This window comes from Trachemys scripta, chromosome 7 (assembly GCF_013100865.1).
Source record: "Trachemys scripta elegans isolate TJP31775 chromosome 7, CAS_Tse_1.0, whole genome shotgun sequence".
Classification (NCBI taxonomy): domain Eukaryota; kingdom Metazoa; phylum Chordata; order Testudines; family Emydidae; genus Trachemys; species Trachemys scripta.
The window spans coordinates 86816627-86834178 of record NC_048304.1 but is presented as its reverse complement, the minus strand read 5'-3'; the positions used below and the strand labels follow the sequence as shown (position 1 = coordinate 86834178).

The window sequence follows — 17552 nt, the reverse complement described above, 5'->3', positions numbered from 1 at the left end:
TGTGAAACCATTTCCACGGTCTCCAGAAAGCTAACACTGTGCAGAAGTGATGAACTCAGCCTTACTTTAGGACTTTTATTAACACTTTCAACTAATCCTTTGACAAATGAGGAAGCCTAATGCTTTTAAACTGAGATAGGCCAGAGCAAGAGAGTTTGGATCCAGGTTGCATTTCTTCAAAGTTCAGGAGCATTTGGATCCAGGGTTTTGGTTTAGGCACATCTCTATTTTTTAAATGCTGTTACCTTGAAATACTAAGTGGAGAGGAGAAGAAATCCTTACCACCTGAGTTCTGGGCTAGGGCTGTGCAGGCTTCTGTGTATTCTAGACTATGTTGGAATCCACGAATCAGGAGAACACTTAAAACTAGTACAGGTTTCACTACTATCAATAAATCAGCTTTGGCTCCAAATTAACTCATCCCTCACTGGTAAAAGACTAAAAAAAAAGCAATGCCAACAACTCATTACTGATGAGCATCCCCCAAGTAATGAAAGAATGTAACCTTGCCTATGTTAGAGACATTTTTCAAAAAACTGTCCCAATATTGACAGTACTGGTTCAATTTCACCAATGTTAACAAATCTTGAGCCCTAAAGTAGATGAGCTGCTGGTGTTTTAAACACTTGAGTCATCTAATTCAGCTCACAGGAGGTCTAATCCACATACTGCTTACAATGCTGGCTGCACTGTGTCCCGAGACCAGTGTTCCCATCACCTTCATATTGGTACACATAACAAAATTCATGTGGTGGGAGTGGAGCAGAGGGATTTGGAGTGTGGGAGATGGCTTAGGGCTGGGGCAGAGGGTTGGGGTGCAGGCTTTGGGGTGGGGACAGGGATGAGGGGCTCAGCATTGGGGCAGAGGGTTGCGGTGCAGGGGAGTGAGGGTTCTGGCTGGGGGTGCGGGCTCTGGGATGGGGCCGGGGATGAGGGGCTCAGGCTGGGACAGAGGGTTGGGGTTGCAGGCTCTGGGTTGGGTGCAGGGGGTGAGGGCTCTGACTGGGGGTGTAGGCTTTGGGATGGGGCCAGGGATGAAGGGTTTGGAGTGCAGGAGGGTGCTCTGGGGCTATGGCAGTGAGAGAAGACTCCCCCAGCTCTCTCTCCCCACACCACTACCTGGGCTGGGGGGAGAGGTACCTCTCCCTGCTGCAGCAGCTCCGGGGCTGGGGCTGCAGGATAGGTGCTCCTCCCCCAGTCCCGTCAGGTCCAGGCCAGGGATGGGTTCTGGCCAGGGTAAGGGTGCCCGGCAGGTCCAGGCCATGGCAGAACTGGGCCAGGGGAGGGGAGCTCCGTCCATGGCAGGTAAGGACCGCTCCTCCCCCGGCCAGTTGGGGGTAGGCTAGGTTGGGGCCGGGGGAGAGGCGACCCGTACTTGCCACGTCCGCAGCGCCCCTCCCCCAACCCCAACTCTGCCACCTGCCGGGGCACCCCTCCCCTGGCCTGGACTTGTCTTCCCCAGCCAGTTGGGGGTCAGGCTAGGTTAGGGCCCGGGGAGGGACGCAGCAGGTCCCTGGGCGGGTTCCCTGAGCGCCTGCGCAGTGCTAAATAGGCTGCTGCACGGCCACATGGCTTACAAGGAACTTAGTCCAAAATTACAGCCTATCATGCTGATCAATATGGTCTCTCTGTTTCCTTGTGCTCCCTGAGTCTCTGTCTGTCTTTCTCTCTGTTGTAGTTAGAACATAAACTCTCTGGGGGCAAAGGCCATTTTTTTGTACAGCACCTAATGCAATGGGGTCCATGACTGGGTCTCCTAGGGGCTACCAAAATACAAATAAACATTAAATTATTAAAATAGCTGATTCACAATGTCCCTAGTTGTACATAGGGTTTGTGTATGTCCGGGAGGAAAAAAGCATTTCAGTTTCACACTGTAGCAGGAATACAATAAATGGGAGGGGGAAATTACTTTACAAATTACAAACATTTCTTTGGCTCGACTCTCTTTTAAAAAAAATTGCAGATGATACAATACCATGAATTACGCTGAAAGGGATTGCTACATGTAGAACTATTAATATGATACAGACAAACTGCTTCAGGTTTCTGTGCAAGTCTTCCACAGTTCATTACATCACCATAAACTTGATTAGAGGTAATAAAAGCTTGTATTTCTGCAGTTATAAAAAGGTTCTGTTAAACATCTGCTTTACACTATAAACTACTGTATGTGACAATACATCTGATTGAATTTAATAAAGTAAGATTGCTTGTTCTTTAAAATGCTGAATTCCTCCACAAAATGCCCTTAGTATCTGACACTAATTGGCACCATTGTAAAATAGTAATCTCAGAAGAGGCACCATTTACCCCTTTAAACCCCCAACCTACCTTCATGCTAAATACTTGATTACACAACACATGTTCTCCAGCTGGTGAGGGTGGGTGAGCAGAGGTATTATGCGCAATGGTGACCCTTCTACATCATCCAAGAGCCTAAGAGTGTCCCCTTCAAGATGCACGTTAGCTCCAATGGATTAAAGATCTAAGGGTGTTTCCCTACTTTACCTACATTGCCCTGGGCTGGCTACGCAATACTGGCTCTCTAGCAAGTGATCTTTATTGCCCTACCTTGGCAGCTGTGGTTGTCCTCTGACAGAACAAGCCCCCTGGGGCACTCACACTGGTATGTGTCTTCCACTGCAATGCAGGTGTGGCTGCAGCCTCCATTGTTATTGTGGCAACCTTCAATTTCTAAGAGACAAAGTGTTGGAATTATTAATAATGTTTGAAATATTAACATGGGAAATCACCAAACACCAATTTAACCATAAATTCCTTTTTTAAATCCAAAGTCTTATGCAGTTCCTCTGAATATGCCTAAAAAAGCTTAAATAAGAAGCCATTTACTACATCCAAACAGTAACAAAACATTTATAAGCATTTGATCAAGATACTTATAAATGAGCCAAACCCAAAGGTGCTCAGACCCATATTGGTCGGCTCCTACATGTTCAGGCAGGTATTAGCAATAAACCCGTTAAGAGCTGACTTTTTATACCCTTTAACAAACAAGGATGTCATCGCCAATTACTGAGTTCAGCTAAAAACCAGTTTGAGACAATTCACCCTTATGTACAATCTTAATCCAGATAAGATTTACAATCACCTTTCTTCCCAAGGCCATTTCTCCCCTCTTTTTTAATGTCCAACAGTTTTCCCATTGTACCTGGGTTCACACAGGCTTTAACACTGGTATATGGGCTGGGGAACGGCTGTGTTAGCTCATTTTAAGACAGAGTCTCTTTGATTTAAAACCATCTGCAGTCACCCCAACTGGTTAGAAGTCTTCGTTTTAGAAACTTCCCCTTATCTTATTAGTTATTCTTTGAACCAGACAACCTCCCTACTTTATTCCTTCTGGCCTTACCACTTACTATTTTCAAGGCCTTCCCTTCTATTTGCTAGCCAGGCCCTTTCTTTACCACACATATATATTTCCTTAATCAACCTTAAGCTCACTTTCTTTCTGTAGGATAAATATAAAATTAAAAAATTAAACACTAAATGTCAGTTTTGCAGCTTACAGAGTATATTTCTGTCAGTATGAAAAGCATTTTGAGTAGATTAGAGCTTTGGGGGTAATAACTGGGTGAGATTTTACTTCAAGAAAATTTTGTGGAAACCAAATAAAAAAAGCATTTAACAGTCACTCCAGTTTGTCAGATTTCACATTTGCTATAACTCTCTGAATTTAACAGGGCATTAGTAAAAGCTTGTGAAATTTTCCCTTTTTTGCTGACTAAAAATGTGGTTCAATTACATTTTAAAAGATGTAAAACATGCACTATATTGGATTTTTTTTTAGTCTTTTAGGAAAGAAGGGTCCTTCTGAACCTATACTACGTAGTGCATTTTACTAGTATTTGTCTGGTGGGTCTGTAGAACCAAAGCATTCACGCAAAAACAATTTAGAACATGTGCATTTGCAAACAAAGTGTGCCTGATGAGGGCTTACCTCAGTTTATATCTGTACAACCCCACTGATTTTAATGCAGTTTAATGGGTGAACTGAGGGCACAAATTAGCCAGTACCTCCAAGAGAGATTTGAACTATTCCTCACACATCACAACAGGGTGTTAATTCTGAATCACAATGACAACATATTTAGTATCTATTTCTCTGCTAATTGTTCCAGCACACATATAGCTACTCTCTAGAACTGTGAGTGAAGTTTAGGATTGTAGGGGACGCTTCAGCAGAGTAAAAAAAACAAACAAACAACTCTCAACCATAACTGGGACTAACTGATATTTTCCCACCTACCAATCCCATCCCTAGTTCATCTTTTGCCAGATTATGGCAATACAAAATCCTGCTCATCCCCTACACGTGTCCCTATTGCCCTGTCCCATGCCTCATCATTCTGTCTCCATTCCTTCGTCACTGTATAGGGTGATAGTGAGAGGGGTTATTCACAGAGTAGCTGACAGCTTTGATGGTAAGGTCCCATCACTACATGATTTGCACTCAGGTTATGTTTCAAGGTTATCTCCATCCTTCCTTTTTTCTCTTTATCAAGATAAAAGCCACTTATGTCTGCTAACAACGAATAAAAAATGTGTTCACAAATACAAATGTATGTTTTTATTGGAAACAATACTGGAAGAGCGGGAAGGAGCCTCTTCACCACTCTCTTCTAAGTGTTTCAGGAGTAAAATTACTGGCAAGTACATCAGTAACACAAGTGAATTTCACACCAGCTGAAAAATGCCATGACTGACCAAGTACTGTGAGATAATATTTATGAAGGAAATAATGTAATGATTGATGTAACTTTATGGAAGTATGACTGTAGAAGGTGCTATTCAGAGCTGTAATTCCATGCTGGTGCCTTCATTCCTTTGCCTTTTAACTCACCTTCACAGGTTTTACCATCCTTTCCCAGCGTTCGCCCGATTCCACATTCGCAGCGATAGGAGTTCTTCAGATTCACACAAAACTCACTGCAACCTCCATTATCCTGTTCACATTCATTCTCATCTGCAGGAAGCAAATACTGTAATACACAATTTTGCAACACACAGCCTGTAAAATGGGTCTGATGAACAGGGCTGCTGGTAAGAAATTGGACTTTATTTTCTGGCCCAACTCACACGAGCTAGGTCTAGGCATCAATACCCCTATCACATAACAGGGGTCATAGCCACTGACTGCAGCCAACACCTCTGCTACTCAAACGGTGACATGTACACAGAAACTGTTTCATGGGGAGGATGACAGTATGCAACTTCCCCATAGTGGACGTGTTAATTATTTGAGAGGGGATGGAAAAGGTAAAGGTTGCCTTTGAATCTCTTGGCTGAGCCCCAAGAATTCCTCCTAATTTTTCCCATTTTACAACTACCCCTGAAGCCTGTAGTTTCTCTTCCCTTTTGAGCTGAAAGGCTCATTCTTCATAGGGAATCCTGGTTCTTTAAACTTGATTTACTCTTTGCCTGCATGCAATGAATACATTAAAGGGGTGTGTGTGACAATTTTTCTAAGTCGAAGTAAAATGACAAAGTTATCAATCAGCCAAGCTTGGAATTTCTCTACACAGCTTACTAGTTATTATTTACTAGCTGACAGAAGCTAAAAATAAGGAAAATGTAGTTTTAAAAGACAGTACAGAGATGAGTTCTTTTAGGTAATACTAGTCCTCACATGCCCCACACAAACAGTTTGTAACTGATGCCATAATCTACTTCCACAAGTGATACAAGCTTGATGTTCTTAGCTTAAGGAATAAGCTGCAACCCATCCTTTACCCTTGAAGGGAAATGTTGAGTGAATTTAGGAGGCACAGAGATACTGCTTTTCATAGAGATAAGGCATGTTGATCAATTTCTTTCTCTTTTTTTTTTTTTTTAAATGCTTTGGGTTGAAATTTAGTGTTTATGAAAATGAGATATGATTGGGCTGGCTAGAGATAGACCTAAAGCAGGAAAAGGCTGTGCTGAGTTCTTTCAATGGCTCTACTAAAGGCTGTACACCTTCAACGTTATCCAGCCAGAGACCCTATAAATCTAATCTTGTAATTCCACAAAATTCTGCCCACAGACTTTAATACTATCTTGCTGGTACTCTAGTTCTGCTTATCAAAGCAGAGATGATCAACATGGTGATTTCATGAAGACAAGTGTCACTTAGCGGATGAGGTTGACAGACAGTAATTTCAGCTATGACAATCTGGGATTGACTCAAGGTCTCCAAGAGGTGAAAAGCGAGTGGGTAAATAGTATTATTAACCCACTAGGATAGGTTGGTTTATGGCAGGAAGCCTAAATCCTAACTCAAACGTGTGTATATATATATATATATATATTATATATATACACACACACACACACACACACACTATATTGCATAAGTGTATTGCATAAGTCAGTCTAGTTCAGTGCTAGACAGAATTCCCAGATGTTGCTGTTTAGTTCTGGAGCTGCATTCCCAGCCCACAAGTGGCTGGAGAAGAGGGAATATCCCCAGTGAGAAAACAGATATGGGTAATTTTAATATTAAGGCCAGACTGATTGTGTTCAAAATAAATTTGAACTTAGTCACACCAAAGGATATTCATTAGAAAGATGAATGAGTCATATGGCTTTAAAGACTGCAGGCAGAACAACTGCAAATATTACTTCTGAGAGGTGGTTGTGGCATCTGGTTATCATGCAGAGGAAGTGTGGTATGGAAATCCTACCCAGCCCTACCCATGGATCCACATTTGTTGCTGTCCCTGGCAGAATGTTAAATTCCAAAATTTTTAGGCAAGTGTGAGAAATCAGTGAGTCGGGATTTCCATTTTCTCCATTGTCATGGGAAACTTATCAGTGAATGGGCCCAATCCTGCAAGTCAATGAGAGTTCTGCACACAGATGGCATGTATGATTGGGTCCAATTAAATGGAAAAAAAAAAAAAGCAATGCAGGAAGTAAAGGCAGCAGAGTCAATCCTGCATCAGGGACAGGACTACTAAAACTCCTCAGGAAAAACTGTGTGTAGAATCAAATTGTGCATATATTTGTTGTATATTTCCTTCTGTTTTTTAGTGCTAGGAATAAATCTCCGAGAAGGCATCTTTGTGACTTAAATATCTGCTCCCAGATAGTTATTACACACTAGAGGAACCATTTGCGGTTCATGTCAGAGACCTCAGTGGCTCATGGGATTAGTAAGGGGGTACACAGACTTTCACTTTGAGGTCACTGGTGAACTCCAGCCCATGTCAGCAGGGATGAAGTTATTACCATCTTCTGAATGTTCAGTGACTTAAGTGAAATGGCCTGATGGCCTCAGTCCAGGAGTGAAAAGATATTTACAATGCAAAACCCACTCTGACAATTATCAATGTCAACAAAGAAACCAACGGTTCTCTCCTCTATCGAGCTGATCTCCCACAGCTTCGGATTGAAAGCATATGGGCAAGGCTTTAAATTTGGGGAAATTTGCACTGCTGTTCTGTGGACATATAAAGGGAATCAGTCTGCAGGGCTGTCAGTCCAGCACCTTTCTCCAGTGCTAAATTCAGTGGGAAAAAAATAACACCTCTGTCTGACAGTGTGAAGGTCAGAAGAAAGCACCAGCTATTTGATCAATCTTTTACCACCAGGTATTTATCACGGATTTAAGTTTTAATGGATAAAAGTACACACCACATAGTCTATGGACACAAGATATATTAAAAAGATAAAAATCCATACATATTTTGCAGACTAATGACAATATTGGAAAAGACTCATTCGTCATTCAACATTATACCTAATCCCTTCTCCACCATAATCAGATCATAATGAAAAAGCCCAGGAGCAGACAGATCTCACCATTAGTCCTGAAGGCCAACAGACTCAGGTTCTGGTGGGCCAGAAGAGGAAGAAAGTTCCTGGGTGAGGCCCCTTCACTGAAAAAACACCAGCCCCATGCCACCTAAGTCTGGGAACTCTTACCTATTGGTCACAGATTATCAAGCATAGTCTCTCTGCCTCCAAGCTACATTTGCAGAGACAGAAATCTAAAAATCCAACAGGTGATATGAAGATACTGAGTTCCAAGCCCTGGATAGGGCCCTGCAATGACAATAAGATTGTCAGCATCACCAATCTTAGCATGTAGCACTGTGACAGTGAATGCAACTGCTTGGAGGACTGAGGAATCCCACAGAGCCATGAAGGAAAAGCCTCTCATGACAGACTATGAGCCTATTGTAGAGTATGAATGAGCAGTGACCTTCCAAAGCAAACCACCACTGACAGCAAAGCTGCTGCCCCCTGATTAGCTCTTCATTAAACCAATGGCTGGTCCACACAGAACGCAAATTCACTCTCAGTAACTATATGGCCTCAGGGACACCAGGATAATGGTCATTCAGGTGCTGAGTCAATGGTGGAAAACTCCAAAGGTGAGATCACTGACCTGCAAACAATGTGGACTTGTTACAAGCAACAAGGGCTAAAATTAGTCCCAAACATATCTGTCTCGCCACCCTTTTTTTTTTTAAGCAATTAACTGGGAGATGAATAATTAACGGAACAGAAAGGAAACATCAGTAACTTGTTTAGTCCCTTTTCTCCTCACATTTCCTATGTCCCTCTGTTTCTGCCCTTACCAAGACAGGTCTGTCCATCAGGTCCCAGTGTAGTCCCCAAGGAACACATGCAGTCTCCGGTATCCAAGCAGGAGCCATGGCAATCCACCACATCACAGATATCATAGAAGTCTACAGAATGACAAGAGCACTGTTCATCTAGAATACTGAGAATCTAGACAACTAGTTCTACCATTAGTGCTATGAGTTTCATGCCCTCAGCTAAATTGATAAGTTACAAGCCCGGCCTACATTAGAAAAGCACTGGTCTAATTAAATTGATTTTTAATTGATCTGTTTAAACTAGTGCAAACTCCTAATGGAGAGACATTTAAACTGGTTTAAAACTCATTTAATTTGGACTATCTTAATTTACCAATTCAAATCTAGTTTGGGTAATTTACAGACACAATCTAATCCGATTTAAGTGAGGGTTAAACCATTTTAAGTATGTCTACATTAGAGGTTAGCACTAGTTTAACTAGATAGATTTAAAATTGATTTAGTGAAACAGTTGCAACTTTTCTAATATAAACAAGCCAACAGTTTATGCTGCATCAGTCTGACAAGTTTTTGTGCAAGAAGAAAAGAAATCAGTCATCTTCTCTCTCAGGTATAGAGACATCTTCTAGGCCAAAGGAAGTTTTCCTGCTTTTTATTTATGTATTTATATAAAAAAAATTCAGGTCCCATATCTCCCTGTTTTTCCTGGAAGACTTTGTGGATGACTGAAGAACTAGTAGGTTTATGGGTTTGATTACATGGGGAAAACAGAGACTTTTTAAAGTTATAATTAAGTAGTTGAAAGTGTCCCGCAGAATCCGGAACTCACCCCAAATCATGGAGATTTCTGGGTTCTGTTGTCTACTCAGACCTCAGTCCAGTTCTGCGAAAGTCATAGGTAGGGCCCTACCAAATTCACGGTCCATTTGGTCAATTTCTTGGTCATCGGATTTTAAACATAATAAATTTCATGATTTCAGATATTTAAATCTGAAATTTCACGGTGTTGTAACTGTAGGGGTCCTGATCCAAAAGGAGGTAGTGGGGGGTGGGTGTTGCAAGGTTATTGTAGGGGGTGTTGTGGTATTGCCACCCTTACTTCTGGGCTGCTGCTGGCGGCGGCACTGCCTTCAAAGCTGGGCGGCCGGAGAGTGGCAGCTGTTGGCTGGGAGTCCAGCTCTGAAAGCAGCACCACTGCCAGGAGTAGCGCAGAAGTAAGGACGGCATGGTATAGTATTGCTACCCTTACTTCTGCGGTGCTGCTGGCAGTGCTGCCTTCAGAGCTGCGCGCCAGGCCAGCAGCTGCCACTTTCCAGCCAGCTCTGAAGGTAGCACAGAAGTAAAGGTGGCAATACCACGTCCCTCCTACAATAACCTTGCAACACACACAAACACACCCTGCAACCCTCTTTTGGGTTGGGACTCCCAGTTTGAGAACGCTGGTCTCCCCTGTGAAATCTGTATAGTATAGGGTAAAAGTATACAAAAGGCCAGAATTCACGCTGGAGACCAGATTTCACAGTCCATGATGCATTTTTCACGGCTGTGAGTTTGGTAGGGCCTTAGTCATAGGAGCTGGGCTGGTGCTGTTTTCATAGCCTGGGCTTTCCTTATTCTCTTTAGGATACCTAATTTCTAGGCACAAGGGAACACCTCCATTTTTCAACCGTTTTGCAGCATTGTCATTGTGGAGTCCTCACTTCACATATCAACAGTGTGAAAGGCCAAGCCCTCTGGCCCCAGAACCCTCCTTTTCTTGAGAGCTGTCAGGAAGCCCTACCCCTGCTTTCTGCTGCCAGCTCTCCTCCTGCGGGAGCATGGAAATGCCATCACAGATTCTGAGGCCAGAACAGACCACTATGATCATCTAGTCCAGGGGTCGGCAATGTTCGGCACGCGGCTCACCAGGGTAAGCACCCTAGCGGGCCAGGCCAGTTTATTTACCTGCTGACGTGGCAAGTTCAGCCGATCGCGACCCCCACTGGCCGCGGTTCGCCGTCCCGGGCCAATGGGGGCGGTGGGAAGCCGCGGCCAGCACATCCCTCGGCCCACGCCGCTTCCCGCCTCCCCCATTGGCCCGGGACGGCAAACCCCAGTGAGTGGGGGCCGTGATCGGCCGAACCTGCCGCGTCAGCAGGTAAATAAACTGGCCCAGCCCGCTAGGGTTCTTACCCTGGCGAGCCGCATGCCGAACGTTGCCGACCCCTGATCTAGTCTATAGACCAGAAGGGACCACTGTGATCTAATCAATCACCTTCTGTATAACACAGGCCATAGAGGATTTCCTACCTAGAGTCTGAGCTCAGGGTTTGGGGAAAGACACAGGGAGCAGCCTGTCTTGCGTGGCCACTGTGGGCTGGCACCGTACTGCAGTGCTGTGACTAAGAGGCTAATGTTGGAGTGGCACTTGGACTGTTTGTTTGCTGATAAAGGTGCTGGAGTGATTTCTGGGTGCATTCCTGCTTCCCCAACGTCAGTAGGATTCCCCACCCCAAGGCAAGGGGTGGGAGTTAGGAACTAACTACCAGAGAGGGGAAACCCCCAACACAGTTGTCACTCAGAGAATCACAGAAAAGAATAAAGAGATTGTCAAAGAAAAGAAAAGGACCGTCATGGTTACTTACGCCCACAGTACACATGGAAGCAGACACTTGGCTTGGTTAAGCGGTAGACATAATACCCGCCGGGACATGCCTTAACATCAATCGTGGTGTCCCAAAGGCAGCAGTTCCCCTTGAAACTCGCACAGGCTTGTCTTTGGACAATGCCATCCAACTCCCTAGGGTGGCTGCCGTTTAGCCAGATGGGGGCATGCGTCCCGCAGTGGTTCTCTGGGATGCAGAAGGTAGGCATGGCATCGCCAGCCATGCCAGTGAAACGGTACCACTCCCCATCAATGTGGCTATCGCATGTAGGCTGGTCACGGGAACCATTTATCTGGTGATCAGTGTTCCTCCAAGGCTCATTCAGGCTGATATAGGCAGAGCAAGGGTCCAGGGCTGAGTCATATGATAAGAGAGAAGAGGGAGAACCCAGTGATAATCAAACCATGTTTACTGACTGGTAACTGTAGAACTCAGAAAATAATTTCAATTTTATTTTTCCATTCCTAATATAGCAGAATCTTCTTAATGGACAGATATCCCAGAGGAGGCAGAATGATGCTGGTAAAGTGTCAGTTTACCAGAAGCTCAGAGGAGTGAAGTATTCTGAAAGTTCAACTTAATTAAATCCTTTAAAAACAAGCAACGTAACGGAGCATTCGAGCACTTAAAACACTATATGACAGTAAGAATGACTTGCAGAGTAACTATTGTATAATGGGTGCCTCGAGCATAGCAGAATGAAGTGAACCAGTGGAAAACGTTCTCGCAAATTCAAGTTCTGACTGATGACTAAGCTTGCAGGGAACATCACGTGGACAATTTATCCATTATTTAAGCATAATTGAAATGCCTTGCATAGCATCAGTTCTTTGGCATTCATCCACTTGCTGGGGCCACATAAGTGTCTGACCCACTGGAGTCAATTCTAATTCTCCCCCAGATTTCAGGAGGAGGAAGATTGAGTTCCAAGTGGATTTTGAGGCATTTGTAAAATCCATAAAAAACATTCAACAATAGCACAGTTCACTTTTTGTCAAGTACTAGTTTTCTATGGAAAGAAGTCAGAAATCATCACTAGAAGTAGCTTTTAGAATGCAAGCAATAGGTGTTGAACATATTCATGTTACAGTTCTACAAATGGAAAATATCTGCCTGTTACCTTGGCTATGGATCTGGCCCAGAACCTACACAAGAGTAATTAGAATCCAATACAACTGTAAACCCTCCTCAGGCAGTTCAATCTGCTGTCTTTAGATTTAGCTCTCCGTCACCCTGCCTCTTGTGTAGCGTTGTACTGTACACCGGTGCAAAGTGGGTGCAAAGGGTTACCATGTTGACTTGCTAGGGTTTTACACCCACTTTGCCTAGTGTAAATTACTACACAAGGGGCAAGGCAGGGAAAAACTCAGGTCCCTGGCATTTAAAGACCCACGTGGACTTGCCCCAGACTACCCCAAGAAACTTGTCCACATTATTCCTTCTGCCCTTTAACACTATCCCTCCTCTGACTCAAAACATTCATTATGGTTGGTCTGACCACCTTCAGCTGCCATCTGAAACAATCTTCCTATCACCTCTCCTCATATGTCACCTCAAAACCTACCGAATGGAGTGCTCTGAATTGGGACATGCTGGAAACCAGCATCTATTGATTTCAGTGGGAGAGGTGTGTGTGCAAAACAACTAAAATGGAAGAATACCGTACCACTGAAAATACAAAACTATTCAGTGCATTTTCATTTTTCCTGTATTTAGTCTGTTTCTAGACTAACAGATTGGAACTTACATTTTCACAGTATATTAACACCTGGTTAAGTACCACTAACCACGACTCGATTTGTCCCCTGTAAGCAGAATGTATGCTAATATTTTCCTGACTAAGGAGAATTCATTACCTTCAGTAGCATTAGACTAATAAAGCCAGTCATTCTGATTAATTACATCCCAGCCAAGTAGAATACATGGTCTTTCTCTCTTTAATATAGTTCTTCCATATATTCTGTACTTTCTCTCTCTGCTATTTATTATTTAACTTAGTTCTAAAGAATGGAGTGATGCAGTTTACATGAAAGATGCCATTCAAAATCAACTATTGTTTTTAATAAAATGTTCTAGATACTGTCTTTGTACAGTACTTATTATTGCTTCACTTGCTCTGAAATGGGAGCTATAAATGCATTGAGAAATGGTTTAAAGATTGTCTAATTTAACTGTATCCTCAGTAAATACCTGTTTCCTTCACTGAAATGCTATCTTGCACCTTCCTATAATAAAAGACTCTTACAGGAATCTCTCACTAAACACCCTTACACCATCTGCAATCACAGATTTGTCTCATTGGGCTTTGAATTCAGTATAACAGAAAAAACCCCAACACCCAGACGCAGGAGCCATTAGAGGGCTGCAAAGCTATGAGAGGAAGCTGTAGGAGATCAGGTTTGGATCAGGAGGAAAACTTTTAAAGAAGCTTTGGTACCATTGTTTTTAAGTGATGAGCAGAACAGATTTAACAGAAAAGTTGCTACACCAGGTGTATTCCTTAGCCCTGATGAGGACTGCAGAGGGAAGCCCTCATTAGGAATCTCCTTTTAAAGCCAGTATTCCCAAAGAGATTATTTTACCTCCCAAACAAGGACAGACTTGGACCCCACTTATTTAAGGTTTCCCAATCCTTGTTTTCTTACCAGCGTGATGAACTCATTTCATGGAAGAACTAGGCTATCCCTATATCCAGAACAGCTACAACTGAAATAGTCTCTTTCACACTTACCTGGCCTTTCTCCTTAATGCTTTAGTTTCAATGACTTTCTTATTTTGGGTTTAGGATGGATTACTGTCCAAGATTAAAAGCTCTCTGTGTTAGCAACAAAAAGCTGGCAAAGTGAGGAATTCCCTGTCCACTTCCCAATTTAGCAGCACTGAAGATATATACAATGCAATTAGCTGCTCTATCCTGTCTTTCATAGATGGGCTAAGAAAACACTTGCCACAGAGAGCTTGTCATTAGCTAAACAGATAAGAAAGGTTTTAAAGGAGAGATTTAGAGAATGGAACAATGCAGGGACTTGAAGGAAGAGAAGGGGGAATTCCAGACTGATGAAGCAGTTCAAGCAAAAGAACAACACTCCCCAACCAGACTGTGGGCAGTTTCAGGCAGGAGGGGACAATAGTGACTAAAATATTCCTTAGCCTGTAGAACACAGAGACTAATACAGCTATTTGCAGACAAACAGCTGCAAGACCCTGCAGCTACTGCCTCAGTAGGCACAGTTCTAATGCCAGTCCTTTCTGACACTGCAGCTAGTGGAAACATTTTTTGTTTTTGTTTTTTTGGGCGGGAAATTTTAAAAAAATTTTCACAAAAAATGTGGAAAAGTATTTTATTTTTACATTTCATTTCCACCGTCACCCCTTCAAACCCCCCTTTCCATTAGCTTTGTTGAATGCTTCTGCAAATAGCATGGCCAACTTAATGCTAGAACATTAACTTTCATTTAAGCATTTCAATTTGTAACCTTACTGATACTACTAATTTTTGTTTGTGCACTTTAACAGATATAATTACGTAGCTCATGATCGAATAAGCATTCGGGAGTCTGACATTCTGGAGAAAGGTCAATCCTGTATGTTTTGTGTAAGTGGCAGTTTCTGCTCTGAGAAGTAGTAGTAAGGGAACAGCAGGGATACCGTAGTTCTCTGAACTGAGCTGTATTGCTAGATCATGTGAGCAACTAGCACAGTACCTGCCCACCCTAGTCTAAAGAGTCTCCACCATTAATGAATATTAAATTTTTCCCTGCTTTTAACTATAAATAAGTGAAGATGTTGCCTGTTTAGGCAGCGTCCAAACACTCTGACAGAAAGGACTCTCTGTGTAGAACAGGAGGCTGTAAAACTCCTCCAGATATTTTGAATACTGATTCCTGGATCTACCACTCTTTTATCCAAAAGGCGCACAAGGCATCCCAGTCTAACCCCCAAAATGCCATGCACATACATACTCCTAAAAGCAGCGCCACTTGTAGTTACTCACCCACTGAAGATATTGGCTGCAACTTGACATAGATACAGAAGGAGAAAAACAAGTACTGGAACATCCCACTCAACCAAGTAAAAGTTGCACCTGAACAAAAACTCCCTGTAACTGCCTGCTCCCCCTCCGTCTTGCCTCACTGTCCTTCTCTTTGACTGCCTCTCCTAGTGGCTTGTGTGTTTTGACTCCAAGCTCTGGGAAGTGTGGTGGCGCTAGCGCTACTGGAGGGTTTATCAGAGGAAGAGGCTGAGGGGATGCTGGGCACAACTTCAGCCTTGACCTGCACAAAGCAGCACTGCCCTTTACTGACCAATCTTGTTTTTAAACTCATCCCTTATTGTTTTCTTGCAATGACACCTCTAGTATCTTATCTAAAGGGGAATTCTAATGGAGGGGACACCCGGACATCCTGGAAGGCTGGAAGAGAAGGGCAGATTGGTGCTAGCTGTTATCTCGGCTCCTTCCACAAGTCATATGACTTCATGATGCTCATTACACTCCCCCCAGTTAATCACAGACAATTGGAAAGTTTTAACTGGAGATGGTGGTGGAGGGAAAGACGAAAACTAAACCTCTCCTGCAGAGACTGCCCAGGATGGAGCACTGCTGTAATGGGATGTTGCGGAGTGTGGGGGAGTCAGGGCCCTGCACCCCTCTTCCCGAGATTCACTGCGACTCTCAGCCAGCCAGTAAAGCAGAAGGTTTATTTGGATGACAGGAATACAGTCCAAGACAGGTCTTGCAGGCACAGACAACAGGGACCCCCTCAGTTAGGTCCATCTTGGGGTCCCAAGGCATCCCAGCCCAGCCCCCCTTGGGAGGTCAGAGCCATCTCTGCCTCCCAGCCATCTCTCCAGCCTGCTTCCCACACTCCGGCTTCAGCGACCCCTCCCACAGCCTTTGTTCAGTTTCCCGGGCTAAGGAGTCACCTGGCCTTCAACCCCTTCCTGGGTTCTCGTGTTACACACTCAGGTATGCGCCCTCGGGCTGTCTCCCATCCTCCAATGCAGACTATTCCAGCCACACTCCCCTGTCAGCATTCACAGACCACAGTGAGAACAGGCCCAGTTCGTCACATGGGAACATCAGTCAAAGCGAAGAGAGGTGTCCCACAATGGACACTTTCCACTGGAGAGCAAATATCCTGACTCCCTGAGTCATGAGTTTTGTACAGAGTCTGCTCAGTGCACAAAAAACATGCTACTTACAGTAAGTAAGTGCAGGCTGGGAACATGCTGCTTCATTCAACCACACAGCAACAGAGTGAGGGAAAACAGGCACTGACTAAACAGGAAATGGGGGGGGGCTGCAAGGGGGGCTATCCAGTTAACCCACTGAAGACCGCTTTACCACCTGATGGTACTATCAACAGGTCGTTAGTAGATATACCTACCTTCTACCCTCTTTTTACACTGAATGTACTTCAGCAAAAATCATTTTATTTTGCAATGTGCCTTTTTAACCGGTTAGTCAGTGGTTGAAGCCAGGTTGGTTGTCTGTGAAAGTCACAATCATGTGTTCTGCAGTTTGTGAGAAACAAACGTTGTAGCCTCCAGTGCAGCACCCAAAAGTCAGCTCCTTACTACACTCACCAGAGAAGCTAATGATTTAATGAGCAGAAAGGGGAATGATCTCTCATTCCTTGACAAGCCATAGCCTGGCAGGTCAGGGTAGTGGGTGTGCAGCTCCCCCCACAGCTTCCTCCATGGTGGACCCAGAGTCCTATGAAATGTAGGAGGTACCCTCGGCCCTTGGACAGACTCACCCGGAGTCGCTCAGTCCCCCTCTGTTCCGCCACCGGCCCGCAGAACCAGAACCAAATCCTCCAGCGGCAGGCCAGGCTATAGCTCTTGCTGAAGGGGATGGATTAGCAGTCTAAGTAGCCCATTTTAAACACCTGTGGGCGCTTTGTGCTATGTGCTGTGCTATGTGCTTTGCAGCTGCCTGCTCCCCTCCCAGGCGTGCAGCAGGCCTTAGTCACCCGCTGAGGGTCCCCAGTGCCCCCTGCGATGCTCAGAGCCAGTATGTCTGGTACAGCTCCACCCCATTCAGAGTCCCAGTTCAAACTGACCAGCACTGGTGTGTAACAGGATTCTCCGCATTATGTCCTAACTGGTTCCAACTGGCTCATGCCAGAGCTTCTTAAAGGTACAGTTTTCTCCAGCTCGAGGATTAGGTGAGCACATATCTTACCCCAGAGTCTCTGTGCCAGGCTGTGCACTGGTACAGGGATGAATTTGACACCCTGAAACTACAGGTTCAAATCCCAGCAGGGATGACTCAGCCATTCCTCCTCCTCAAATACATAATTTGAAAACAGCAGAGTTTATTGGGAAGGGGAGG

The 17552-nt window shown here is 44.1% G+C and overlaps 1 protein-coding gene across 1 annotated transcript in view; it reads right to left on the bottom strand.

Annotated features, from left to right (window-relative positions):
* Positions 1-15428, bottom strand: part of OIT3 (oncoprotein induced transcript 3) — a 28036-nt gene extending 12608 nt beyond the window's left edge. Inside the window, exons 1-5 of the mRNA XM_034775888.1 lie at positions 15210-15428; positions 11195-11569; positions 8589-8699; positions 4865-4987; positions 2575-2697 (exon numbers count right to left, since the gene is read on the bottom strand). Coding sequence (XP_034631779.1) covers positions 2575-2697; positions 4865-4987; positions 8589-8699; positions 11195-11569; positions 15210-15273 — 796 coding nt within the window. The 5' untranslated portion in view covers positions 15274-15428. The remainder of the gene's footprint in view (positions 1-2574; positions 2698-4864; positions 4988-8588; positions 8700-11194; positions 11570-15209) is intronic.
* Between the last annotated feature and the right edge of the window lie 2124 nt (positions 15429-17552).